At 37.7% G+C, this 27955-nt stretch overlaps 1 protein-coding gene across 1 annotated transcript in view; it reads right to left on the bottom strand.

Moving 5' to 3' along the window:
• TBC1D8B (TBC1 domain family member 8B) overlaps positions 1-27955 on the bottom strand; it is a 70304-nt gene that overhangs the window by 9500 nt on the left and 32849 nt on the right. The window contains exons 7-16 of the mRNA XM_040999816.1: positions 27507-27674; positions 21060-21209; positions 18384-18534; positions 17689-17903; positions 10269-10386; positions 8397-8682; positions 7310-7439; positions 6687-6785; positions 1101-1169; positions 684-924 (exon numbers count right to left, since the gene is read on the bottom strand). Coding sequence (XP_040855750.1) covers positions 684-924; positions 1101-1169; positions 6687-6785; positions 7310-7439; positions 8397-8682; positions 10269-10386; positions 17689-17903; positions 18384-18534; positions 21060-21209; positions 27507-27674 — 1627 coding nt within the window. The remainder of the gene's footprint in view (positions 1-683; positions 925-1100; positions 1170-6686; positions 6786-7309; positions 7440-8396; positions 8683-10268; positions 10387-17688; positions 17904-18383; positions 18535-21059; positions 21210-27506; positions 27675-27955) is intronic.

The raw sequence follows: 27955 nt of genomic DNA on the forward strand, positions 1-27955 counted from the left end.
TATTTTTCTACTACTTTTCTGGGCTGTATGGTAGGGTTTTCATTGAGAAGTAAACTTTCTCATAGCATGCATACACCCTGAGTATAGCAAAATTGAGCCATGCTTTCCCTTCACGTTAACCACTTAAAATATCCACATTTAACAGCTTGCTTTCTGAGAGGATTGGCAAAGAGAGGAATAGACTTAGATTTAGCAATAAACAGAGAAAAGGGTCCAGTTGTCATTATAGCTGGACATAACACAGCTCAGTGTGATATAATCTGAATAAATCGGCAAGAAGCAGTACTAAATATTTCTATGTGTATGTTTGTTTGTTTGTTTAAACAAATTGGACATTGGCACAGACACTGAAGCATAGTAAGCTAAGCCTCTGCCTGAAGTGCTAGCATCCCTATGGGTATCCTGGCTGCTTCACTTCCAATCCAGCTCCCTAATTAGGGCCCAGGAAAGCAGCTCTGAGGATGGCTCAAGTCCTTGTGCTCCTATACCCACATGGGATTTCTGGAAGAAGATTCAGGCTCCTGGCTTTGGATCAGATCAGCTACAGCCATTGTGGCCATTTTGGGGAATGAATCAGCAGATGGAAGAATCTCTGTACCTCCTTTTCTCTGTGATCCTGCCTTCTAATTAAAAATCAAATATTTTTAAAAATTAATTTAAGTGAAAGCTGCCCATCATCCTACCAATTGCAGAGGAGAATTCTTTGAAGTTTATGAGGCAGTCAGAGTTTTCATCCAACAATCTGAACGTCCATAATGCCAGGGAGTCTCTGTTTGCAGAATGAGCCCAAGGACTCAACAGGTGATACAACACTCTGAACTGCTGGCAGTCAATCTGATACTGCTCCAAATATGGCAGACTGGGGTCATGTTGCTTCAATACTTGGCAATTCAAATGCCAGTAGCAAGACAAAAACAGTTCTTTCTATTAAACACAAATTAAAAAAAAAAAGGAAAGTCATTAAGGCAAGCAAAGAAATTTCAAGTTTTTTTTCTTTTCATTTCAACATGACTGGTAAAAATAGATATTAAAATATTAAGAGTAGTTGTGATATAATTCTGGTTAAAGAGAATTATTCTTTATTTAAAGAAAAACAGTACCTTAAAGATGACATAAAGTTCATCCAATTCATGAAGGCTCATTTTCACATCTTGTGATACAACACGCAACTAAAGAAGATTAAAAACAATTTAGAATGTTAACACTTCAGTATAGAAATACTCTCCGAATCCACTTAAGACTCTTTCCCTGCCAGCAGAACATATTTTTCTTTGAGGTGTTTAAAGGAGCAATAAAGCTAATTGCACAAAAATTGCCCTTTAAAAAAATTCTGCATAGGCCACAGTTCATTTCTACTCTGATATGCACTTGGACATTCATCTCTTCATGCCCAGAAATTATTGCTGGGGGACAGCTGCTTAATGTCTATAAATATAAGCAACACTATTCCAATTCTCATTCCATATATTCCTTTCTTGCTACGTGAACAATCGGCCAACTTGTCTTGTGAAGCTGTCGTTAAACACTTCAAAGGTATCACGAGATGTATACTCTCTTTCTATGCCAAAAAAAAAAAAAACACCCACATCACAATCCAAGTAATATGCTTCAATTTATCCTGTCCCATTAATAATGAGCGCTAAGTATAATCAGTACAGTATTTAGGAAATTTAAAAGCGAGATTGAAGATAAAAGCTAGAATGAGATGGAACTTCAAGAAATCCGAATAGACTCAATAAGTAAACTTCAGAGTTATTTAACTGCAAGTGCATGGTCAAATATGTATATATCAATCTGAACTTAGAATTGTGGTCACTTGAGGCTGGTAAAGGTAGGAGGAAGGAAGACAGAGGGAGGCCAATTAATAGGTACCAAAATACAAGCAGATGGAAGAAATAATTCTTTGTGTTGTACAGCACTGTGGAGGAGACTATAGTTCAAACCAATGCATTATATATATACTGTGTCAAAAACCAGAAGTCGGGGGAGAGCATTTTGGCAGAGAGGGCAGCTCCACTTTGCATCCAGCTCCCAGCTAGTGGCCAGAGAAAGCAGCAGATGATGGCTTAAGTGTCTGGACCCCTGTCACTCACATGGGAGACTCAGATAGAATTTCTGGCTCCTGTCTTTGGCCTGGCCCAACACCAGCCATTGTGGCCAGTTTGGGAGTGAACCAGCAGATGGAAGATCTGCTTGTCTCCCTCCTCTCTTTCAAATAAATACAACTTTTAAAAAAAAGTTTTAAAAGCTAGGAAAGGGGAGGTAGTAGGCTCCAAACACAAAGAAAAAAACCAGGGAAACAGAAAGGCTCATCTCTGGCTTGATCACTTTATACCATGGATATGTGTTGAACTATTTTTATATGCTAGCAGCCAGTTAACCAAAAGCCCCAAAACAATAGGGAAAAATGAATAAAGTAGACAGATTTCTGACAGGTGTGATGAAATAAAGTATAAATAAACATCACTGAAAATGGAAGGATAACATAAGCATGTATATGGAGGTTACTATGAGTACCCAGCACACTGTAGGCACCATTAAATATCTGTGGATTGAATTCCATAAGATCTAAACCAATATATTTGAAAATCTATACAAATAGTCTTGGATGAAAATATATGTAACCACCATTCACTTGGATGAGAAAGACAATTTGAATTGACACAATTGAAACATGACTAAAGTTTTGCATCCTACCAACAGACTGTTAGACCCACATAGTTCTACTGACTTATTTTCTCAAGTGTTAAGATAACCAGTGATTCCTACGTCATCTAAGCCTTTTCCAAAACTCATAAAATTTATTTTATGAAAAAAATGCACTCTGGTTAGTGCACACATGTGAAGTAAACTTTAAACCAGTGTTACTTCAACACAGATGTAAAGAACCCAGCTAAACTGTATAGCAACATATCAAGGCACAATGTGCAACAAATGATATGTCATAACAAAATGAAATTCTTTTCAAGAATGCAATGAAAGTCTAATATTACATATTCTTCAATAAAATTTAGTAAATATTAGCAAAGTATAATAAATGAAGGTATGAAAGAGTAAGCCAGTGCTGGAGCAGGCTTCCAGGATCTCCCACATGCATGGCAGGAGCCCAAACACTACAGCCACCATCTTCCTTCTACCTCCCAGGATGCATTAGGTGGACCACAAGAAAATTAACCAGGACTCAAAACAGTCTTCTATATGGGAAATGGTCATCCCACAATGTCTGCTGACCATCAATCTTCATTTTTAAAAAGTTTTAAAGTTTAAACTAAATAAAATGCTCTTAATTTGATACAGGGCATACTTTAGAAGTCAACAGCAATAAAATACTAAAAGCATTCCTATTAAATACAGGAATAAGATAAGGAAATTTGTTACTATTGTTATTCTTTAATACATCACTGACAATCCTACTCAAAGCAGTTATACACTAAAAAAAAGAGACCGAAATATTTTGAAAGGCTAAAACTGACATACTTAAACAGAAAATTTGAAAAAGTCAATGGAAAATTGAAATAATAAGTCAGTATTATAGCCACCTAAAAGCAATATACTTAAATGAATGGCCTATACATACACAGAAATAAACAATAAGAAAATCTAAAAAAACAAAGAGATTTTGTTCACATTAATAGCACAATTATCAAGTACACCAGAGTAGACTAAGTCCAGTAAGAAATGAGTAAGATTCACATCATGAAAACCACTAATGCATTCAGAAATATGGGTCATTTAAATGGATATCCAAAAAACGGAACTTTGAAAGCCTTATTAGATTTTAAAGTGGCAAATAAACTACAATAATTAAAACAACGTCATATTTGTTTCAGTAACAAAAAAGTCTGGAAATAAATGCATGTGGGTACATAGGAATGTAGCCTATGAAAAAAAAAGTAGAGCGGCATTCAGTAGTGATGGAGTATTTGATACCTGGTTGTCAGACAATGTGTGATCTCAGCTGGGAAAAAATCATACTAGTATCCTATATTGCACAACAAAAAATATACTCTAGGTATATTAAAGATTTAGACATTTTAACAGATTTATTTATCTATTTGAAGGCATAGCAACTAAGAGAGCTAGAGAGAGAGAGAAGAGGGAAAAAGAGAGAGAAAGAGAGGTCTTCTATTTGTTGGTTCACTCCCCAGATGGCCATAACAGCCAGACCTGAGTGAGGCTGAAGCCAGGAACCAGGAACTCTATCCTGGTCTCCCACATTGGTGGTAGGGCACAAGCACTTGAATCATTTCCTTTTGCCTTCCCAGGAACATTAGCAGGAAGCTTTATCATAAATACAGCAGCCTGAATTTGAACACATGCTCCTATATGGGATGCCTGCATTGCAGGCAGAGGCTTAACCCAATGCACCAAAATTCTGGCCCCCAAATTTAAACAATTTAAAAAATGTATTATTAGGGGGTCCATGCTGTGGCATAGTGGATAACAGCACCATCATCCCATATAGGCGTGGTTCAAGTCCTAGCTGCTTCACTGCCATTTCAGCCCCCTACTTATGGCCTGAGAAAGCAGTGGAGGAGGCCTCAGGTGTTTGAGCCCCTCACCCATGTGTGAGACTAGGAGAAAGCTCTTGGCAGTTCCGACTGCTACAGTTATCTGCAGCAGATCTCTTCTCTCTGTCACTCTGCCTTTCAAATAAATAAGTTTTTTTTTTTTAAAGATCAATCTTGGTACTATAATCAATATAATAAAATATTTTCATAACATAATTTTAAATAGGGAAGCCCATGCTAATTTTGACATTACACCCAGACATTATGTAAGAAAAACAATGGAAAAAATAACTACATAAAATCTATAACATGTGTACTCTGAATTATATTACTAATAAAATGAAAAAAAACAGGGATTTGATATCAGTCCATAAACAAAACTGACAATAAATTAATACCACTACATATTCAAAGAATTCCTATGAATCAGTAAGACAAAGAACAAACACAAGAAAAGACGGTGAGAGCTACGAACACAAAATTAAGAGAAGAAATGAAAAAGGCTAATAAGCTTAAACGATCAGTGAAATGAAACTTAAAATGAAATTTTATTTTTTAGCAATAATACTGGCACAAATTAAAGACTTTAGTATCTGGTTAGTCAGAGTGTGGGGAAAAATTCTCACTGCTAGTGGGATTGTATTTGGAACACATTTTTCAGGGGATATGTTGGCAGGGCTTGTCATATTTACATGGAAATACCCTTTAACCCAGTTCCTACTTCTTGGAATAGACCTTACAGAGACACCCTTACAAAGAATACATATCTAAGACAAAAAAACTATCCTTTCTAAGAATACAATAATGGATATGTAAGAAGTGTACATCAATAAACTATGGCATATCTATACTATAGTGCAATATTCAGTACATAAGAGCAATGAGGTAGATTTTTCTCTGAACTGATACTCTGCCTATATCTCTGAGTTAAAAAAAGTTTCAGAACAAAGTGACTGATATGATCTCATTTTAAAAACAACATTCTCCCCTCCATATATATACATATGCATTTATGTGTGCAAATACACAGAACAAAGATGTATGTCTGAAAAAAAGACTATTACATGACAAATCATTTTGGGATGGCCACTCCTGCAAAGGTGAACCTTTACTTCTCACAATTCTGTAAGGCTGGAAGCATACACTGCTTTATTATTTTTAACATAAAGGACTAAAACAAGGGGGTCCTGTGCTGTTTTACAGCAGCATCTCTGAACCATTTAATTGAAATGTAATCCTGGACTGTTCAGCAGTTATTAATCAACCTAGAGATGAATTTCTGAGGACATGGCCTTTCAGCAAGCAGGCTTACAAAAATAACACATGCACCTTCTTAAAGCTCAAACAACACAAAGGACATAAACAGCAAAATAAAACTCTCCCCTTTTGACCACAAAATATTAATCCCATTTGTTAAAGGCAATTATCAGCTTCTCAGGAAGTCATCCAAATATTTAAAAAGGCAAGTGCTAGAAGCACACTGTTTTTACTCTTTGCACATTACCTCAGTTATTGAAGGATAATGATATTTATTGCCAACACTGATTACTATGTAATTCAGCTGCTCTTATAGGTGTATTACATCCCAGTTATGGTATGCTTAAATGCCTACCTCATAGCAACCAGTATTAGACTATGGTGATGTTTAAGATCAAATAACACAAAACATGCTGGAGAACACAGTGTGATTCAATCCAAAAAGAAGAATAACTAGTTTCCTCTCAAAACAATTTTAATAAGCTGAACCTTGGCAAGAATCTAACTCAAGTGGCCAATATGATGGTACAGCAAGTTAAGGTACTGCCTGAAAAACTGGTATCCCATATGGGTGCTGGTTTTGATCCCGGATGGTTTTGCTTCCAATTCAGCTCCCTAATAATGGCACAGGAAGATGGCCCAACTACTTGGGCTCCTGCCACCCATGCAGAAGACCTGTCTTCTGGCTTTGAACCTAGCCTAGCTATCTGAGGAGTAAACTAGTGGATGGAAGATCTCCTCTGCTTCTCCCTCTCTGTAAGTTTGCCTTTCAAACAAGTGCAGTAAGTCCTTAAGATGATGATCTAAGTCAAAATTTGGGTCCTTTTCAACTTATTCATACAGAATAATCATTTTTAAAGGAAGTTAAAGCATAAAATGTTACTTCAACTGGTTTTTCTCCACTGTGTGGATACTTACAACATTCTGCTTTGTTGTTTCTTCTAGAGTCTGTATCACATACAGCCTATTTCGACAGCGCATGCTATGTATATCCTCATAGCGAACACTACCATATTTCTGCAAGAAACATGGTTCCAGTGAATATTCATTCATCACAAAAAACATCCTCTTACAATTAAATTGCATCAGGCTCAGTTCTAAGGCCTCAGTTCTGTTTCTAAAATATTTTTGTGGCTTGCTTAGTTATTTTGCAGATTTTCACTGCCCATGTTTCAATTTCTGCATATATTCAACAGAAAGAGTTCCGTCTATTCTATGTCTACACTGAGTACAGGAACACTGGAAAAATTCATAACCTCTAAAAAGAACAGCTGATTTTTTTTACACAGTGATAAATAATTACAAAGGATTATCATTTGTGAAATAAAATAAATTGAGTTGCATTCAATGGAAAGCAAATTGAGACAGAGAACATGCAGTCCAGGAATAGGTCACAGAACTCATTCTTTAAAAGTGAAATTTAATTTTAAATTATATCTTTAGTTGCATTTTATCTTATTCTTAATATACCAATGGAATTGTAACTGTAGTATTGATCATTTCAAATATGCTATATAAATATACAAGATGAAAAAACTTACCTCATTGGACTCTCTAATCAAATCTGTAATATCCACTCTAATATGACTGCCTTTCTCATCACTCACATTTGAACCCTGTTGAACATTTGAAGGCAATGGACTATCCTTGTTAATGACATTCTCAAAGAACCTAGCCAAAAGTGACAATAAGACGTGAGTTAGTACAACTAAAATTATTAAAACAGAGAAAAAATGACAGCTACTTTCTCTCTAGATAGTCAGAGGTTAAATTTCCGCTGAGCAGACATGGGAAGGTCTTACAAATAAGAATTTGAAGCTGGCTGGGAATTAGAACACAGATGGAGAGAACAGAGTGGTGAACAAATCATTGGCAGGGGAAAGAGAAGGGCATAGATATGAAGGAAGCAAATTGCTTCATAAAGTACTCATTAAATACCACATAGATAGTACAAATGGGAGAAACAATATGTAGAGGCATTGCGTGAGAAGTGAACAGAGATACATTTTGGCCATATCACAAAATTCTGAAGGTCAGAGTGAGATATTTATATTGTTCTCTGCACCTAGAAGGATTTAATACAGCATTTTAATGGTTTGCCCATTTAAACATTGATTCACTCAACATATGCAAACATGCATTCAATGCCTGCACATAAAAAACACACATATGCACTTCAATATAAAATAATGTTACATAAAAACCACTAGGGAAGTAAAGTTCACCCTATTCAGCTAAAACTGCATGGAAACAAGAAAAAGCCCCTCTCCTGGATATTTAACCATTATCCACTACCCTTTCTTCCCTTAAATTACTTTTATATAGGGAGACATTTCACAGCCCAAACTGGCACTATGAATGTCACAGCAAATTGAATCAAAAATATTAGTGTAAAGGTGAAAATAAATGATTCACTTCAAAGTGATCTACTGTTATACTCTACTTGGAGACAGAGGGTGATTTTAGGCCTAACTCTTTCATCCAACCAGCTTTGGGACCCTTAGGGGGGAGGGTGGGGAGGGAGAATGGAAGTTTCTAGTGCCCAGTTTCCTCATCAAAAATAAGGAAGTAAATAGTCCAGATTTTCAGATTCTTCTATAGATTTAAACATCATGGTTCTTACAATACCTGTTTAAAGCTGTCACAGCTTCAGCATCATCTTTACATGCCAATAACTTGTCTAAATTATAGTCAAGTACTGCCAATCCCAGTTGTAAAATGGCCTTTATTCCATCATAGAAGAAACAGTCCACCACATTTACTGCACTCTCAATAGGCAGCACACTAATAAATAGTGTGAGGAACCAAGAAAGAGAAACTGAGGAAAAGAATGCCATATCATTCATGTGTTCTGTCAGCTGAGGAAGGTGGTCCCTGATAAGTTCTTCAAACACTGCCTGATCCACCAGAGCACCTGGAAAATATCAAAATAACTTTTATGATGATACCTTTCAAAGGGATATTTTTTCAATGCCTTTCCACTCCTGCTGGCATGCTGATATATTTCACACTTTTCCTTAAATTACGAAGTCCTTCAATGTTTTTCTGCATTTTACATTTCTATATTTCATCTGCTAATACACTTACATATCCAAAAACACAGGAGAAATGCAAGTCAAATTCATTTGAAAAAATTATTTATTGAGAATTATATGCAGAGACTTATACTAGATATTATAGAAGATATACTAACTAATGAAATGTTCTCAGTTTGAAAGAATTTACTATTAGAACATAAGAACATGAATGAGTATAAGGAAAGATGGTGCAGTCAATGGGCTAGCCATAATACTGAAACCTTACACGGGTACAAATAATAGGCCATTTGCAAGTTTTGTTTTTTTTGTTTTGTTTTTTTGTTCATTTTTGTTTTGCTTGTTGTTGTTGCTTTTAGATTTAATTTGAAAGGCAGATTGACTGAGAGGGAAACACACACACACACACACACACACACACACACACACACAGGGAGGGGGAATAGGGATGTTCCATCCATGGGTTCACTCCCCAGATGGTCACAACATCCAAGCTGGTCCACACTGAAATAAGGGGTCTGGAACTCAAGCTAGGCCTCATGGAACCAGCTCTCATACAGGATACCAGCACCACAGGTGGTGGCTTAACCTGAAGCGCCACAACACTGGCCCCCATTTGTAAATTCTAAGACAGGGTATAACAATCTTTAAATATTTAATAAGTGAAGAAAATACTACACAATTAACAACATAGGACAATGATGCTTTTGAAGTTTGCATATGTATGTACATATATATGGTATATAAATTTACATACATGTGGCATTTTAGGCTATTTAAGATCCTCTTTCCAGGAAGAAACCGGTATAAATTCCTCATTCTGAATGCTACAGATCACCATTATTTTGGCCTTACAGTGAACGGCAATTTAACGTTTCCATTTTATTAAGAAACGGATCAGGCTCTTTGATTTAAACAGCAACAGGGGAAAGGATTTACTATAGCTGTTAAGACATCCCTTAGGATGTGTGCAATGCATATCGGAGTGCCTGAGTTCAATCCTGGCTTCACTCCTAATTCAAGCTTCCTGTTAATATGTACCTTGGGAGACAACGTACTCAAACACATGGGTCCCTGCCACTCATATGGAAAGCCTATATCGAATTTCAGACTCTTGGCTTTGGCACTAGCTATTGTGGGCAGTTGGAGAGTGAACCAGCAATGGGAGGTCTTTCTGTCTGTGTCTCCCTACCTTTTAAATAAAATAAGCAAAAATTTTAAAATCTATTTTAAGTTTCAAAAAAGCAAATTCTTCTCAACCATAAATTCAGTACAAATTATTTATTAACATTTAGAAATATTTATTGAATATTTTGACATTGTATCCTGTACATTTCAGAACTTAATTTATTCTTTAATATTTGGACAGATAAGAGATATGGAATTGTTAAGAAATATGTAGTTGGAAATATATATGTGTGTGTGCATAAGCACATAAGAATACATATAAATTTGCTATTTTTACCAATGATTCGACGATTGAAATAATCAGGCAACATTCGTTCACATATAGCAACCAGAAGCCAAAAAGCTTCTTCCTCTTTTGCATATAGAAGTAGCACTGAAGTCAAAATGTTCATAGCCTAAAATTCATAGAAAAGATACAAAAATAAATATTGCTCAGATAGTAATTACCTTTCTTCTTCAAACACAATAGTTTTTGACAGTCACAACAATCACTAAGGGACCAGCATTTTGGCATAGAAGATAAAGCCAACACCTGCAATGCCTGTATTTCACATGGGCATCAGTTCATGTCCCTGCTGCTTCACTTCCCATCCAGCATCCTGCTAATGTGCCCGGGAAAACAGTGGAAGATAGTCCATGTCCTTGAGTTTCTGCCATCGCACATGGAAGATCTGGATGAAGTTCCTGATTCCCGGTCCCAGCATAACCCAGTCCTAGCCCTTGCAGACATTTGAAGAATAAACCAACATATGGAAAACCTGTCTCTGTAACTTTTCCTTTAAAATAAATACATCTTTAAAAAAATCTTCATCCAGTTTCTTTTTATATTTTGAAGTTTCTTCTTCTGAACTTCCTTTAGATCTGTTTTTTCTTCCCTAGGCCAACTGTCATCCTAACTTTCTGCTTCTTCTATTCTTTCTTGCATACAAATGTACCTGTATCCTACCTACCTAGAGATGACCACTGTCAGCAAGTTGATTTACTTTTCTGTATTTTCCTTGCTTTACCTCCTGTTAAAATTTGCAACTCAATGCATACCAAATCTTATTTTTAAAAGATTTATTTATTTTTATTAGAAAGTCAGATATACAGAGGAGGAGAAACAAAGAAGATATTTCATCCGTCGATTCACTCCCCAAGCGGCTGCAACAGCCAGAGCTATGCCAATCCAAAGCCAGGAGCCAGGAGCCTCTTTTGGGTCTCCGACACAGGTGCACGTTCCCAAGGCTTTGGGCCGTCCTCTACTGCTTTCCTAGGGTACAAGCAGGGAGCTGGATGGGAAGCGGGTCCACCAGGACTAAAACCAACACCCATATGGGATCCATTATATGGTACAATTTTATATAGGCTGGGATTTGCCCTCCTCCCCCATTTCATACCCCTATATGATTTTCCCCATATTGTCACAACAGTACATTCCTTCATAAAGAGTTACAATTCCACCAGTCTGCTATTTAAGTGTGCCCTGAAATTGCTGGTACAGACAATGTCAGACAGTCCATCATCCCATTGTTTAGATATGTCCAACACTTTCACTGGGAGTCTTTTATTTGGAAGTAGGGACGAATGTTGAATTGTGTCTTCATATCTGGATATGGTAGTCTCCATTACTCCATCACCATATATTGCAAATCTTTACTTTTTAAATGAGTAATTATTGTACATGTCCCATTCTTACAAATATGTTTCTAAAATAATATTATAATGCTTATACAATAATGCACATTGGATATAATTTAATCATTTTTGTACTGTAGCTATTTAGGTTGATTTCAAATTTTTAGTATATTATGACACAAAGGATTTCTTTGTATATAAGTTTTCATCTCTGTGGTTTTTTTTCCTCAGGATAGATACTAAGATATGAAATTACTTGGTCAAAGAATATCATTCTTTTAAAGAATTGATAATATCACTAATTTATACTCCAGAATAACTGGACAAATTTATATTTCTAGACAGCAGTGGCTGAATGCCTACTTTACAGCATCTGTACAAACACTGAAAAGTGTAATAATTACAATCATCTTTACTGATTTGATAGTGAAAGTGTTATCTCTTTGCTTAATTTCTTTGAGATTGAACCTTATTTTTCTTCTTCTATATTTGATCTTAGCCAAAAAGCCAAGAAACAGTTATTTTTCTTCTTAATGGATATATAACAATAGTACATATTTATGGGGTATTGCGATAAGCCAACATGTTCATAATATGTAATCCTCAAATTCAGATAATTGGCATTTTTCATCTTCTTATATATTTATCATTTCTTTGTGTTTGGAGTCTTCAAATTCCTGCCTTCTAGTTCTCCATAAAACTTACAATAAATGATTATAAATCAAATCAATCTGAATTTCATATTCTATGACTAACGTTTTCATATAATTGCTCATTTTTAATCTTTCTGATAGACTTGTACATTACGTATGTCAATATTTACCATATTTAACAGTGTTTGACTTTAAACACACTTTTAAACATTTTAAAATTTTTATTTAGTTGAAAGGCAGAGTCACAAATAGAGAGGGAAGAGACAGAGACAGAAAGGTCTTCCATCCACTGATTCACTCCCCAAATGGCTGTAAGGGACAGAGCTGGCCAAGGCCAAAGCCAGGAGCCAAGAGTTTCCTCCAAGTTTACCACATGAATGCAGAAGCTCAAGCACTTGGGCCATCCTCCACTGCTTTCTCAGGTGTACTAACAGGCAGCTGGATCAGAAGTAGAGCAGCCAGGACTCAAATTGGTACCCATTTGGAATGCCAGTGCCACTTAATGCACTATGTCACAACATCGGCCCCTCAAATGTAGTTCTAAGGGTGTTACTGGTTATGGAAAGAGCCACAAAGGGAGAGGGGACATAGTAAAAATGGCAGAAGAAAGGTTTCCAAAAACGTTTTCCTCCTTAGAATGCTGGCAAAAATCATCAGACTCAATTAGTCTCAGAACTTCAGAAATTAACCAAACATTTCTAGTGGCATTTAGGAAAATGACTGGGACCTGTGCTATTACATAGCAGGTAAAGCCACTGCCTGTGACACTGGCATTCCATATGGGCACCAGTTAGAACCCACCCATTAGAACCACTTTCAATCTAGCTGCCTGCTATTGTACCTAGGAAAGCAGAGGAAGATGGTCCAAGTTCTTGGTCCCCTGCACACATGTGGGAGATCTGAAAGAAGCTTCTGACTGTTGGCTTCAGATGGGTCCACCTATAACTGTTTTGGTTGCTTGGGAAGTGAATCAGCAGATGGAGGAAATCTCTCTCTCTCTCTCTTTGTATTTGTCCCTCTCTGTAACTCTTTCAAATAAATAACATAATTTTTTAAAAAAGAAAAATGAATTTCAGTTAAAATGGTGAGCTCTGTGGCATTTTAACTTGTCCTTTCTCCATCCACCTTTCTCTGCCCAGCTTCATCATGGCCTTAAAAACCAGCACCCAGTAATCATAGTGAAAACCAGAACCCAATAATGGAGTTGGAGATCCTTCAAAGGCCCCTTCCCACAGAACTGCCATTATGTGGTCTGTCTGGTGGTCCTCTGGAAGACATTAGTCACAAGCAGCCTTTATTTGGCCTGACTCAGAGCAAATCCAATAGGAAATGCCCTTTCCCACAGGGTGTGTTCATGGAAAATAGTAAGATACATGCTAAATATGCAGATATGATGCAGTAGGTAATAACCGGGCAAAAACAATAGGCCAATAAAAGATGGAGAGAGAAGGCAGGGAGGTTGAAAGCCTCTGATACATTTCCAGGAACCAAAAGGCCATGTATATGCATATTACTTTATGTACACTCATAGCTGTACACACATTGAGGAAGAAAATTAAAAAACAACAGCAAAAAAAAAAAAAAAAAAAGCAAAAGCATAAACTCTCACCTCTGGCTAATCCTGAAGCCATGTAAAAGCAAAAAGTGATAGAAAGGGAGTCTGTGGCGAGGAGGGTAAAGCCACCTCCTGACACACACCAGCATCCCATAATGGTACCAGTTCCTGTCATTACTGCTCCACTTCCAATAAAACTCCCTGCTAATCACATGGAAAAAAGACAAAGATGGTCCAAGTACTGGGTGCCCTGTACTCATATGGAAGACTCAGGTGGAGTTCCTGGATCATGGCTTTGGCCAGGCCCAGTGCTGGTCACTGCAGCCATCTGAGGGAGTGAAACAGCAAATGAAAGGTGCCTCTGTCTTTCCCTCTCTAGACTGTAACTTTCAAATAAATAAATCTTAAATTAAAAAAGTAACAATGAATAGAAATAATAGGAAAAAGATAAACCCAAAAGTTGGTTCTTAAAAAGATAAATAAAAATTAAAACACCTTCAGACAGCCTAATTAAAAGATAAAAATAAGCCAAATGCAAGTAAGCGGGGGAAAGGCTCAGATTATTAAAACCAGGAAAGCAAGGATATTACTACCAACCTTACAGAAATAAAAAAGTATTGTAAGGGAATATGATGAGAAATTAATTTCATGCTAACAAATTAAATAATTCAGATAGGACTTAGCAGCTAAAGTTCTCGCCTTGCATGTGCTGGGATCCCATATGAGTGCCAGTTCAGGTCCTGGCATCCCTGCTTCCCATCCAGTTCCCTGCTTGTGGCCTGGGAAAGCATTAGAGCATGGCCCAAAGTCTTGGGACCCTGCACCTGTGTGGGAGACCCGGAAGAAGCTCCTGGTTTCTGGCTTCAGATCAGCTCAGCACCAGCCATTGTAGTCACTTGGGGAGTGATTCAGCGGAAGATCTTCCTCTCTGCCTCTCCTTTCTACATATCTGACTTTGTAATAAAAATAAATAAATCTTTTTAAAACATATCCTTGATAAATTAGACCAGTTTCTAAAAAAATACAAATGAGTGAGACTAACTCTGGAAGAAAACAGAAAAATCAGAATAACCATATAACATGTAGAGCTTGAATTAGTAGTAAAAACACTCCTCACAAAGAAAACTCTAAGAACAGATGGCTTTACTGGCAAATTCTGTGAAACATTTAAAGAATTAACAGCAATACTTCATAAACTTTTCAAAATTAGAAGCAGATGAAACACTACCCAACTCATTCTAAGAAACATTTACACCAAAATTAGACAAGTGCATTGCAAGAAAACTAAATATCTATAGTTTACTAATATAAATGTAAAAATATTCAAAAAATATGAAATCAAACTAGTAACACATAAGAAGGATTATACATTAAGACCATGTAGGATTTATCCTAAGAATTTGAGAGGGGTTCAATATATGAAAACAAATCAAGGTAAGATACCATTTTAATGAAGGGTGAAAACCATCTCTGTGGACCCAGAAAGATAATCTGGTAAAACTCAATATTCTTTCATGATGAAAACACTCAACAAGCTAGGAAAACAAGGAAACTTTCTCAATTTGATAGAGATACATAACCACACAGGAATATATATCTCCACATTCCCACCACTTCTATTTAACACTGTACTGAAGATATTAGCAAGGTCAATCACAGGAAAAAAGGAGGTAAAGGCATTCAGATTGGAATAGAAGTAGTAAAAGTATCACATTAAGATTCCATCACTGATTTTGTAAAAGATGTATTATTTACTTGAAAGGGAGGCAGAGAAAAAGATACATCTAGCTTACTGCTCACACAGCCCTTAATGACCATGGATGGGCCAGACTGAAGCCAAGAGCTTAGGTGAAGAGCCGGAGTTCCCTCTGGTCTCCCATAGGGGTACAGGGGCCCAAGGACTTGAACCATTTTCTGCCGCTTTTCCAGGCACATTAGCAGGCAGCTGGATCAGAAGTAGAGCAGCCAGGACACAAACCTGTGCCCTTATGGGATGCTGGCATTACAGGCAGTGGCTTAATACACTCTGCCATTATGCCAGCCCTAGATTCCATTATTTTATATGTTGAAAATCCTAAGGAATTTATTGAACAGTTACTAAAACCAGCATACAAGCAAGGGTACAGCAAGATTGACTTACACAAAAATCAACTGCACATCTATCCACAAGCAGCAACCAAAAACAAAATGTAAAAAAAAAAAAAATCCAATTTACTATAATATTAGGAAATAATGTAATAAAGTAATTGCAAGATTTATACATTGAAAACGCTCAAACATCCTTCAAAAAACAAAATTAAAGAACCAAATAAAAGGTAAGGAAAGATATTTCGTCTTCACAAATTAGAAGACTTCATATTTTTAGTTTGCAATACTCAAGTTGATACATATATACTATCAAAATCTCAACTCTAAGAAATTGGCAAACGGATCCTAAAATTAATAGGGAAATGCTAAAGATTCAAGAGAGTCTAAAAAAATCTCAGAAAAAAAATGTTAACTTACATTTCTTACTCCGAAACTTACTACACAAATGCAGTCAGTCATCAAGACATTGTGGTATTGACATAAGAACAGGGATATAGCTAACTGGAACAGAACTTGGAATCCAGAACTAAACCCCCAAATTTATGAAATATTTATTTATTTGAATGCCAGAGTTACAGAGAGGGAAACATTGAGACCTTTCATCTGATGGTTCGCAGTAGTTGAGTCGGTCTGAAGATAAGAGCCAGAAGCTCCTTCTCAGACTCCACCAAGATCCAGCTCCCTGCTATCGGCCTAGGGAAAGCAGTGGAGGATGGCCTAAGTGTTTTGGTGCCTGTCTTTCCCATGTGGGAGACTTTTAAGCAGCTTTTGTCTCCTTGCTTTGGCCTGCCCCAGCCTTGGCTGTTACGGCCATCTAGGGAGAGAACTAGCGCATGGCAGATCTTTCTCTCACTCTTTCGCTTTATAACTGACTTACAAATAAATTATTTTTTAAAAGATTTTTAAATATCATTCAAAGGTGAAGTTTGTGGGGCTGGTACTAAAACTGCTCCACTTTTGATCCAGCTCCCTGACAGCGTCGCCAGCACAGGAGTTCTTGACACCTACATGGGAGACCCAGAATTTTAAAATCCTGGCTTTGGCCTGGAACAGCCCCAGCCATTACAGTCACTTGGGGAGTGAAACAGCGGATGAAAGATCTCTGTCTCTCCCTATATGTCACTCTTCCTTTCAAACAAATCAAATCTTTAAATTTTATGGCACAAGAGTTATATTTCCATAGTACATTTACTATGTACTTCTATTTAATTTATTGATGACAGCCCATAAGCATCCCACATTTGCTTCTACTTGTTTGTTTACACTGATCTCTTCACAAAGAATGATCTTTAATCTTTTTATATGCCAAACTGACCAATTTTCAAGGCTTACAAATGCTACCTTTTCCATGAAACTTTCTCTGTTTCTTTGAGGTTCAATTAATTGCTATGCCTATAAATCCTTACAGAGCTTTTTCTTAAATTTCTCTAGTGGTTTATCTCACTTGTTTTTTGATTTCCTAATAAACATGATTTAACACCTACCAGAGCAGTTCATATATACATTCTTATCCAATATATTTTACATGGCTTTCAGCACGTAGCATATTATCTTTTATACTGCATGAATTAAATAAGCATTTGTTGAATGAAAACTAATAATTCACAAAATCTCAATTCTGCAAGGTAGTCTCACTACCATTCTGTTTACATTAACAATATCTACTGTTATTCTCAGCTAAATCTCTGTCGTTACAATTATAACTTCCAAATGAATAGAGCTAGATTTGACCTGATTTTATCCTTGGAACATGCACAAAACTGGGCTTGTACTAAAAGTCATACCTGGCAGTATCCAATTTTGGGATTCCTATATGCATAAGCAGTGAGTACCCGCCTTAGAGCAGATATGCCAGTATCACTCTGAAATGCTGGGTGTTCAGGCAGGGAGCGACGTAAATCACGCTCAATTTCTTCAGTAGCCAAGTTGCAGGTCCCTAGGGACTGTGCCACCATTTCACCATAATAACCAGGATTAGTTGCCATGTCATTAACAGCACCTGTGAATATGACTGTATTACCATACCAAAGAAGAGGAATATCATGATGCTACTTTTTGCATATGTACCTGAAGACTTCAAAATCCAGATTTATACCCAAGTGATAGTCTGAGCGCACACACACCAAAAAAAAAAAAAAAAAAAGAATGGCTTCCTGCTAGAATCTATAATGTTAAGCTGCTAATGTTATCCAACAGAATATGACTGTCATGAGAAATTTTTTTAGCCCCTAATTTCTTTCTAAGTTTCTAAGGGCAGAAACTTTGCCTACAATTAGACACAGTATCTGCTAAGAAACTGGATGTGTGCAAATACAGGTCAGTACATGCAACTACTCAACTTTCTCTGTAATTTGAACTCATCAAGGGAAAGACTTTATCCTAGCCAGGCTCATAATTCTTTGACTTTAGCATAGTGTATAACTATTAGAAAAACCATACTTAATGTCTGCTAAATGAATAAAGAGAGTGAACATAATACCCGAAAAAATCATCCAGAGCTCTCCTCTTAAGTTCTCTGGAATTCCTCTTATAACTAGATCTCGAGTCTTTTCGGTCCGAAACATGCTAATACCACGTCCACATTCTACGAACAGGATGTTCCAAGACTGTTCCTTCATCTTTTCTTTTAACTGTAAATAGAAAAATGAAAGCAAAGAAACATAAGTTTTTCAAAAATAACTCACTTTTTAAAAAGATTTTTAAAATTTAGTTGAAAGGCAAAGAGAAAGAGAGGGGAAAAACATGAGAGAGAGAGGAAGGAAAAGAGAACCTTTTTTCATCTGTTGGTTCACTCTCCAGGTGGCCACAACAGCCCTGGCTAGGCTAGGCCAAAGCCAGCTGCCAAGAGCTTTTTCCAAGTCTCCTATATGGGTCACAGAGACCCAACCTGCACTGATTTCTCAGGCACATTAACAGGGAGCTGGGTGGAAAGCAGAACAGCCAAGACTGGTAGCTGCACTCCTATAGGACACCTGCATCATAGGCACTAGCATTACCTGTTACAAAGCCAGCCCCATGTTTATTCCCTTTACTGTGAAAATAAAAAAAACTATGTATCCAAGAACATGGGAAGCCAAACTCTAATCATAAAGGGTAAAACACTAGACTCTTGTCCTGGCAAAAATATTTAAAATTCTTAGGGCCAGCATAGTAATGCAGCAGGTAAAGCCACCACTTGGAATGTTGGGCACTGGTTCAGGACCTGACTGTTCCACTTCCATGCAGCTCCCAGTCAATAGCCTGGGAAAGCAAAGAATGCGGGCCCAAGTGTTTGTTCCCCTGCCATCCGTGTGAGAGACCCAGAGGCAGCTCCTGGTTGCTGGTTTTGGCCTGGCTCAATCCCAGCTGTTAATGGCCACCTAGAGAGTAAACCAGAGGATGGATGATCTCTCTGTCTCTACATCTCTCTGTAATTCTTACTTTCAAAGAAATAAATCATTTTTAAATATTTTATTTTTATTTGATAGGCAGAGTTGTAGAGAGAAGGAGGGAGGGGCGGGAGGGGTAAAAGAGAGAGAGAGATTGATTTTCCATTTTCTGGTTCACTCCTCAAATAGCTGCAGTGGCCAGAGCTGAGCCAATCTGAATTTCTTCCAGGTCTTCCACATGGGTGCAGTGTCCCAAAGACGTGAGGCATTCTCTGCTGTTTCCCCTGGCCATAAGCAGGGAGTCTATTGGAAGTACAGCAGCCAGGCCATATGGTATGCCAGCACCCTAAGTGAAAGCTTAGCGTACTATGCCACAGCACCAAACACCAAATAAATAAATCTTTTAAATAAATCTAAAAGCCATGTAAGCATAATAGATTTAACTTATTAATTCTGTGTTATGGAATAGCCATTTTAGTGTTTAAGATGCTACTTGGGGCACTGGTCTCTCCTACTGGAGTGCCAAGGTTGATATCTCAGTGAAGACATGTGCAACAACAACAAAAAAGAGATCTGCGACACTGGACTCTGAAATGAGTGGCAGTTCTATGTCCCTGTTATTCCAATCAAGCTCCTACTAATGAAATTGGGAAAGCAGTGGAGGAAGGCACAAGGACCTGGGCTCCTGCACTTACCTGGGAGACCTGGATGAAGCTCTGGACTCCTCCCTTCATTCTGGGCCAGCCCCAGGCACTGCAGTCATTTAGAGAGTGAACCAGCAGATGGAGAATTCCTCTCTCTCTCTCTCTCTCTCTCTCTCTCTCTCTCAAACTCTTTCAAGTAAATAAGTATTTCAAAAAAGACCAGCTCCATTTTCAATGCCAGCCTCCTATTAACATGCATTATGGAAGGCAGCAGGTGATGGTTCAAGTACTTGGGTCCCTGCAATCTATATGAGTGACTCACACTGACTTCTGGCCTTCAGGCTTTGGCCTGGCCTAGCCCTCGCTGTCGCAGGCATTTAAGAAATGAACCAGAGTATGAAAAACAAACAAGTAAAACAAACAAAAAAAATCAACTCTTCTATCCGCCTGCCTCTGTTTCTTTTTTAAATACATAAACTGTTTTCAGGGCTTGGCACAGTAGTCTGGTGGCTACAGTCCTTGCCTTGCACGTGCTGGGATCCCAAATGGGCACTGGTTCGTGTCCCAGCAGCCTCATTTCCCATCCTGCTCACTCTGCTCGTGGCCTGGGAAAGCAGTCAAGGACATCCCAAAGCCTTGGGACTCCACACCTGTGGGGCAGATCTGGAAGGGGCTCCTGGCTCCTGGCTTCGGATCAGTGCAGCTCTGGCCATTGTGGCCACTGGGGGAAGGGAAGTGAATCAGCAGACAGAAGATCTTCCTCTCTGTCTTTCCTCTTCTCTGTATAATCTGACTTTCCAATAAAAAGAAATAATAAATCTTTTTTCAAAACGTGTTTTCAAAACTCATATAAAAATGGTACATTTAGGAAGTAAATTTTTGAACCATCATTCTCCCCAAAGCACCTCATTTCAAGATCAGTTAGAAATCCACACAAATAAAGCCCACTATCCAACTTCATCTTTTAAATTCATTATTGATAAAGGTCGTGTATGATCAGACCAAACAAGCTATACAACAGTATTAGCCAGAAAATATTTTTAAGCCCCATAAAGTTTTCAGTTTGGGTACTATGTAGTCTATTCAGGGACTGGTTTTCATCAACTGTTCCAGACTACATGTTGAAACATTTTGTTTTCCTACCATTTTAGAATCAAGATTCTCCAAATTCTGAGGGTGGAATACAGTCATTAGGGCTTCAGTGTTCACCATTTTGCTACATTCGTTCTGACTTGTCAGAGACTGCACCTCAAACTGATCTGATGGACCTGCAGAGTCAGAACTAGCAGAAACCTGAAAAAGAAAGAATGTAATTGAGGGTGAATTTAAAATTTTCTGCAAGAAAAAAAGAAAGCCTGCTTGTCTTGTCACTTGTAAACCACAATCTCTATGAAATACGAACACAACAGTACAGAGATGCTGTTTTCCCATCAGAATAAGAGAGGCCAACAAACTCACTTCTGGAATGGCAAATGGAGAACCTCAGGAAACCGATTCTCCTAACAAAACTCATAAAATCTGGCAAAACTTACAAAATGCACATCTTCAGAATACCAGAAATTAAGCAAGTATATAGAATGAATTCAAAGACGCCTGCTCAACAAACAGACAAACTGCAGTCAGAACAGCACAACCGTGGGGTTTTAACTTGAAACAACTCCGAACCTCCCTCCTGTGAAAGCGAACAGTGTGACAGTCAGTGGATCTTTCTGAGCTTAATTTAAAGCCCCACCCCCATGGGCCCAGTGTGATAGCCTAGTGGCTAAAGTCCTCGCCTTATATGTACTGGGATCCCATATGGGCACCAGTTATAATCCTAGCAGCCCCACTTCCCATCCAGCTCCCTCCTTGTAGCCTGGGAAAGCAGTTAGGATCCTGTGCCCATGTGGGAGACCCAGATAAGGTTCCTGGCTCCTGGCTTCAGATAGACCAAGCTCTGGCCATTGCAGCTGCTTGGGGAGTGAATCATTGGACGGACAGATCTTCCTCTCAATCTGTCCTCCTAGCTGTATTATGATTTTGTAATAAAAATAAATAAATATTTTTTAAAAGCCCCACTCCAGAGCACTGTCAGTTTTCTGACCAAACTAGGTGCTCTTGGAAAACTCTTCATTACCAGGGTGTTGTCATTATCTGATCTGATTCCCAGGTCATTTAATGGAAAAAAAAAAGTCCTAAAAGTCCTATTGCAGGGCATGAGAGAAAGCCACAGCAATCTCCTATACCAACAGCTGCTTAGGGTTGATGCTTCATTTGGGACAAACAAAATCCTGACTTTAAAAAAAAAAAAAGGCAGCTCTGAAGAACTAGATGATCACACGGAAATAGGAAAGTTTCCAACATATTCTTGAGGCTCCAGAAGTATGCACATATGCACAGAGAAGATGGCAGATGCCTATAAGAAACATGGTTAGGGGAGAACATTAGTCACTCAATTCTTACTGGAATAAAATGAAACGAAAGCTAAGCAAAACCTGACTCATAAACTCCCTGAAGTTTAAGGTATACCTTTACACACACACAGATACTCTTGGGGGGAAATAAAGTGAAAACATAAAAATGTAAGTCATTCCTAAAGAAATCTGACCCATCATTAAATGACTAAGTTGTACTGACTTGAGTAATAATGTGTTAAAAAGTAAAGCTTAACAACTTTTTTAAAAAAATGATATTCTTAAAGAAACCTATATAAAACATTCCCAATCAGGCCCACTAGTTTGATCCTATAAACAAAGAACAACAACAATAACAACAAAACAACTATTACCAATTCATTTAAGGAGACTAAACCTGAAAACTAAAAGACCTGCTAAAAATGGGAAAACATCTAGACACCTCAGCAAAGAAGATATAAATGGCAAACAATCATATGAAAGATATTTAGGCAGTGGTGTGTTAGTATAGCACTCTAGGCTTCCACCTGTAGCACCAATATCCCAAATGAGCAACAGTTTTGGTCTCAGCTGCTTCTCTTCCCATCCAGCTACCTGCTTGTGGCCTGGGAAGGCAGTTGAGGATGGCCCAAAGCTTTGGGACCCTGTGCTTGCATGAAAAACCCAGAGGAGACTCCTGACTCCTGTCTTCAGATGGGCCCAGATCCTGCAATTGTAGCCATTTGGGGAGTAAGCCAGTGGGTGAAAGATCTCTGTCTCTTCTCTCTGTAACTCTCTTTGCCAATAAAAATAAATGAATCTTTAAAAAAATTCAGCATCATCATAAATCATTAGTGAACTACAATTTAAAACAGCATTATGGGCCCAGTGCATTGGAATAATGGCTGAATCCTTGCATTGCACATGCTGGCATCCCCTATGGGATGTGGTTTGTCTCCCAGTTCCTCCAATACCCATCTGGCTCCCTACTTGTGGCCTGGGAAAACAGCAGAGCAGATAGCCCAAAGCCTTGGGACCCAGCACTTGCATGACAGACCCAGAGGAGGCTCCTGGATCCTGGCTTTGGGTCAGTTTCAGCTCCAGCCAGTGTGGCCACTTGAGGAGTGAATCAGTGGATGGAAGATCTTTTTCTCTGTACCTCCTTCTCTTTGTAAAAATCTGTCTTTCAAACAGAAATAAATAAGTCTTAAAAAACACACAATTTCATAGCTATGGAAATTGAGAAAATCAGCAACCCCACGTGTTCTTAAGTATATGAAGCAAAAAGAACTTTCACTCACTTTTTACCAAATGAGTTTTGAAACTGCAGAAATATGTGGAGGAACCTTAAATACATATATTGCAAAATGAAAGAAGTCAGTCTTAAAAGTCTATATACAGCATATTTCCAGCTATGCAACATCTTAGAAATGGCAAACAAAAGGCAACACTGAAGAGCGAGTGGAAAGATCAGTGAACACCAGAGTTGAGGGGAGTGGAATGGATAGGTACAGCACAGGGCTGAGAAACTATTCTGTTGTAACAGTAGCTTATATGACAGTATGAATTTGGTAAAATCCATCGATCTGCAGAGCACAAAGAATGAACCCTAACATAAACAACAGACTTTAATTAATGATAATGAGGTAAGAAGCTGCCCACTTGTGATCCATATCCTTGCTAATGCACCTGGGAAAACAGTGAAAGACAGCCCAATCTCTTGGGACTTTGGACTACATGGAAGACCCAGCTCCAGGCTCCTGGCTTCAACCTGACCCAGCCCTGGCCATTGCAGTCATTTAGGGAGTGAACCAGTAGTTGGAAGATTCTCTACATTTCTCCATCTATCTCTGTCACTGTCTTTCAAATAAATAAAAAAATTTTTAAAGAAATAAAACATAAAATTACCTTTAGGTTATGTGTATAAAGTCCAAGATACCTTCTTATGTATGAGAGTTCTTGAAAAAAGTTTATTCAAAAATGAAATTGAGGGCCCAGCGCAGTGGCGCAGTGGTTAAGGTCCTCACCTTGTACGCCCCGGGATCCCATATGGGTACCGGTTCTATCCCCGCAGCCCCGCTTCCCTTCCAGCTCCCTGCCTGTGGCCTGGGAAAGCAGTCGAGGACAGCCCAAAGCTTTGGGACCCTGCACCCGTGTGGGAGACCCAGAAAAGCTTTGGGACCCTGCACCCGTGTGGGAGACCCGGAAGAGGCTCCTGGCTTTGGATCATCATAGTATCGGCAGTTGCGCTCACTTGGGGAGTGAATCATTGGACGGAAGATCTTCCTCTCTGTCTCTCCTCTCTGTATATCCGCCTTTCCAATAAAAAAAATAATAAAATAAATCTTTAAAAAAATGAAATTGAAAGATAAGTATATTTTGGTGCAAAAAAATGGAAGGGATCTGCATTTGTGGGTCTTTTAATAATTCATATGTGTATTAGGAAAAAGTATGCATAAAGTTCATTTTTCATACCAAAGTAAACTTTCAATTTTATTTTTCTTGAACTTTGGAAATATTTCAAATATGCAAAATATCTTCAAATCTGAAAAAACATTCAAAATTTGAAACACTTCTGTTTCTAAGTATTTCATATATGGGACAAGGCCAGTGTTGTGGCCCAAAGGGTTAAGTCAACGCCAGTATCCACTATTGGAACAATTGGAATATCCACCAAGTTCCACTTCTGATTAAGCTCCTTACTAATGACTAGGGAAAAGCAGTGGAAGATGGCTCAATTCCTTGGGTCCCTGCACCCATGCAAGAGAGCTGGATGGATTCCCAGGCTGCAGGCTTCGGTTTGGCCATTTGGCTAGTGAACTAGCAGATGATGACCTCTCTGTCTCTCCTCTATCTCTGTAATTCTGCCTTTCAAGAATAAAAAAATGAATCCTTAAAAAAATAAAGAGCAGACAGAAAAGAAGATGGCTTAATTTCAGACATTTTTGCAAATATGGATAATCCTGTTAAACCATCACGTGCAATGATTTGTGTGGATACACATTTTCAGTTTTCTTGTGTAGGTACCTAGCAGAGGATTACTGACTGGGCCTTATAATAACTCTGTTTATCATTTTGAGGACTTGTCAAGTCATATTCCAATGCAGTTATAGTGTTTTATATTCCAAATAGCAATATGTACGAAGGTTCCAGTTCCCATATGTCTTCCTCAACAGCTATACCTTTTTAATTTCAGGGAAACTGGTGTGTGTAAACTGGTATCTTATTACAGCTTAATTTGTATTGATCTAATGACTAATGATATTAAAATACTTTCATGCCCTTATTGGCCATTTTTTTTACCTTCACAAGAGAAATGTGCATTCAAATAATTTTCCTATTTTTCTAAAAATAAAATTGGGTTTTTAAATTTGCATTGTTAAGCCACCACCTGCAATGCAGGCATCCCATTTCAGAAAGAGGTGATTTGAGTCCCACCTGCTTCGCTCCAATCCAGCTTCTTGTACACGAGCATGGAAAAGCAGTGGAAGGTGGCTCAAGCACAGATCTTCAATCCTCTGGCTCACTCCCCTAAAGGGACGTTATGCCCAGAGCAGATCAGAGCTGAGCTGAGCCAATGCAAAGCCTCCTAGGAGCCTAATCCTGGCAGCTCCACTTCCCATCCAGCTTCCTGCTTGTAGCCTGGGAAAGCAGTCGAGGACGGCCCAAGGCTTTGGGACCCTGCACCTGTGTGGGAGACCCGGAAGAAGTTCCAGGCTCCTGGCTTCAGATTGGTGCAGCACCAGCTGTTGCATTCACTTGGGAAGTAAAATCAATGGACGGAAGATCTTCCTCTCTGTCTCTCCTCCTCTATATATGACTATCCAATAAATAAATCAATCTTAAAAAAAAAAAAGAAACCTTGCCAAGTAAAACAAATATATCAACTGGTTTTACACACACACACACACACACACCTTAAACACCTTAAATCTCTGATATATGAGACAACTTCAAAAGTTCATGGAATGCATATTATGCAAAAAAATGCATAGAGATTTCAAAATTTTGACAACAAAATAAACTGATCTTTTAATTCCACTTTCCATAAACTTTTTAAAGTCTCCCGCTCCATATCTGGAAGATGGTAAACTCATTTTGAAACAATAAGCTAATTAGTTTTAATTAGCTAATAAGTCTTCAGGAAAATTTTCCTCTCCAAGTTCTGAAGAGGGAAATATCTAGTATAGAGATTTAATCTAAAAATGAAATAGGGACAAAAACAGTGATATAACAAAGAGCATGGGAGAATGGTGGAGAAACTTAAAAAACGAACCAGATTCTATTCTCATCATGAAATGAAACTAAGGCATATACTAAGGAAAAACTAAAGTAAATACTGAAAGAGAATGAGAGAAAATTAATTTGGGGCAGAAAATGTTTGGTGGACAATGTGTATGTTCTGTGTCTAGAAGTAAAATGACTCACATATATTTTAATTATATGTTTTCATTGTACTTTTTTATTAGTAAAGGGAAATTTAACCTTACCAATAATGCATTATAAGCAGCTTAGCATATTATTTTCATTCACTGCTTTAGAGAATGGCCAAGGATTTATACTCCAGTAAAAATAAAATCATTTATCCAGGAAAGCCAATGTTGATTTTTCACTGAAGTTTCAATTAATGTATAAAGTTAAAATTTGATACCAGTTTCTGGACATAGAAAAACAAATTCATTAAAATCCTACTTGTGTGCACTTTTATGATGAATTATTAATTAATACTAAATTAAAATTAAATATTAACTATTAAAATCAAGCTCCTAGTCATTTTTACTAACAGTATTTGCTGTCTTTTATATTTTTGCTATCAAATAGACATGACATTATTTTTCTTTGGGCCAGATCGTCTAAATAAAAGACACTCAGACATTTAAAATTGTCCTTTAAAAGAGTCCTTTGTCAAGGCCTTCTTGAATTCTCAAATACAGTTTGAATTGTTAAAAGACAAGCTATGTGTTTATATAATGAAGTTAATATAGAAAGATCAAGTTATAACTTTTTTTAAAAAACACAGATTCTGTAAAAGAACAGTCTTTAATTCTCACTTCTGTGTTATTATGTAACCTAGATAATATAATTTCTTTAAATTCCTTATTTTTAAAGAGTAAATCTAGGTCTGAATAGGAAAAGTACTGATGAAACCCTTCCCAAAGAACAAACCCCACTAAACAGAAAGCTCTCTTTCAAACTAATGTGCGTGCTATATAATTACCTCTGTGCTGACATCATGGTGTTGAGCTGAAGTCGTGCAACACTTGAGCCTGAGTTTTGCCACAAGTTGCTCAAAGTCTTTAACTTCACTGAAGCGAAAAGCAGTTTTTCCTTTGATGCTAATAATGACAGACTTGCTGGAATCATCTGTCTTGTCTACAACTAAGACCTGGGGGTGGAAACATACACAAGTAAATTGAAGTTTTCCTTATTATTGATAAGTTCAGGTCAAATATGTTTGTCTAACTCTTTTGTGGCTAAAAGCTTTGGTCCATAATGTTTTAAGTAACAGAATCTGAGTACTAGTCTTGTTCCAATGAAAACAAGTTCATTCAGCGTAAGTTACTTCACTTTGCAAATGCGTAGTTCTTCAGATTGACACTACAAATATAAAAATCCAGGGCTGAATGCCAATCCTTTATGGCTAAATTACACAGAAGCTATAAATTC

This window comes from Ochotona curzoniae, unplaced genomic scaffold, assembly GCF_017591425.1.
Source record: "Ochotona curzoniae isolate NIBS_2020 unplaced genomic scaffold, NIBS_Ocur_1.0 scaffold_1852, whole genome shotgun sequence".
Lineage (NCBI taxonomy): Eukaryota > Metazoa > Chordata > Mammalia > Lagomorpha > Ochotonidae > Ochotona > Ochotona curzoniae.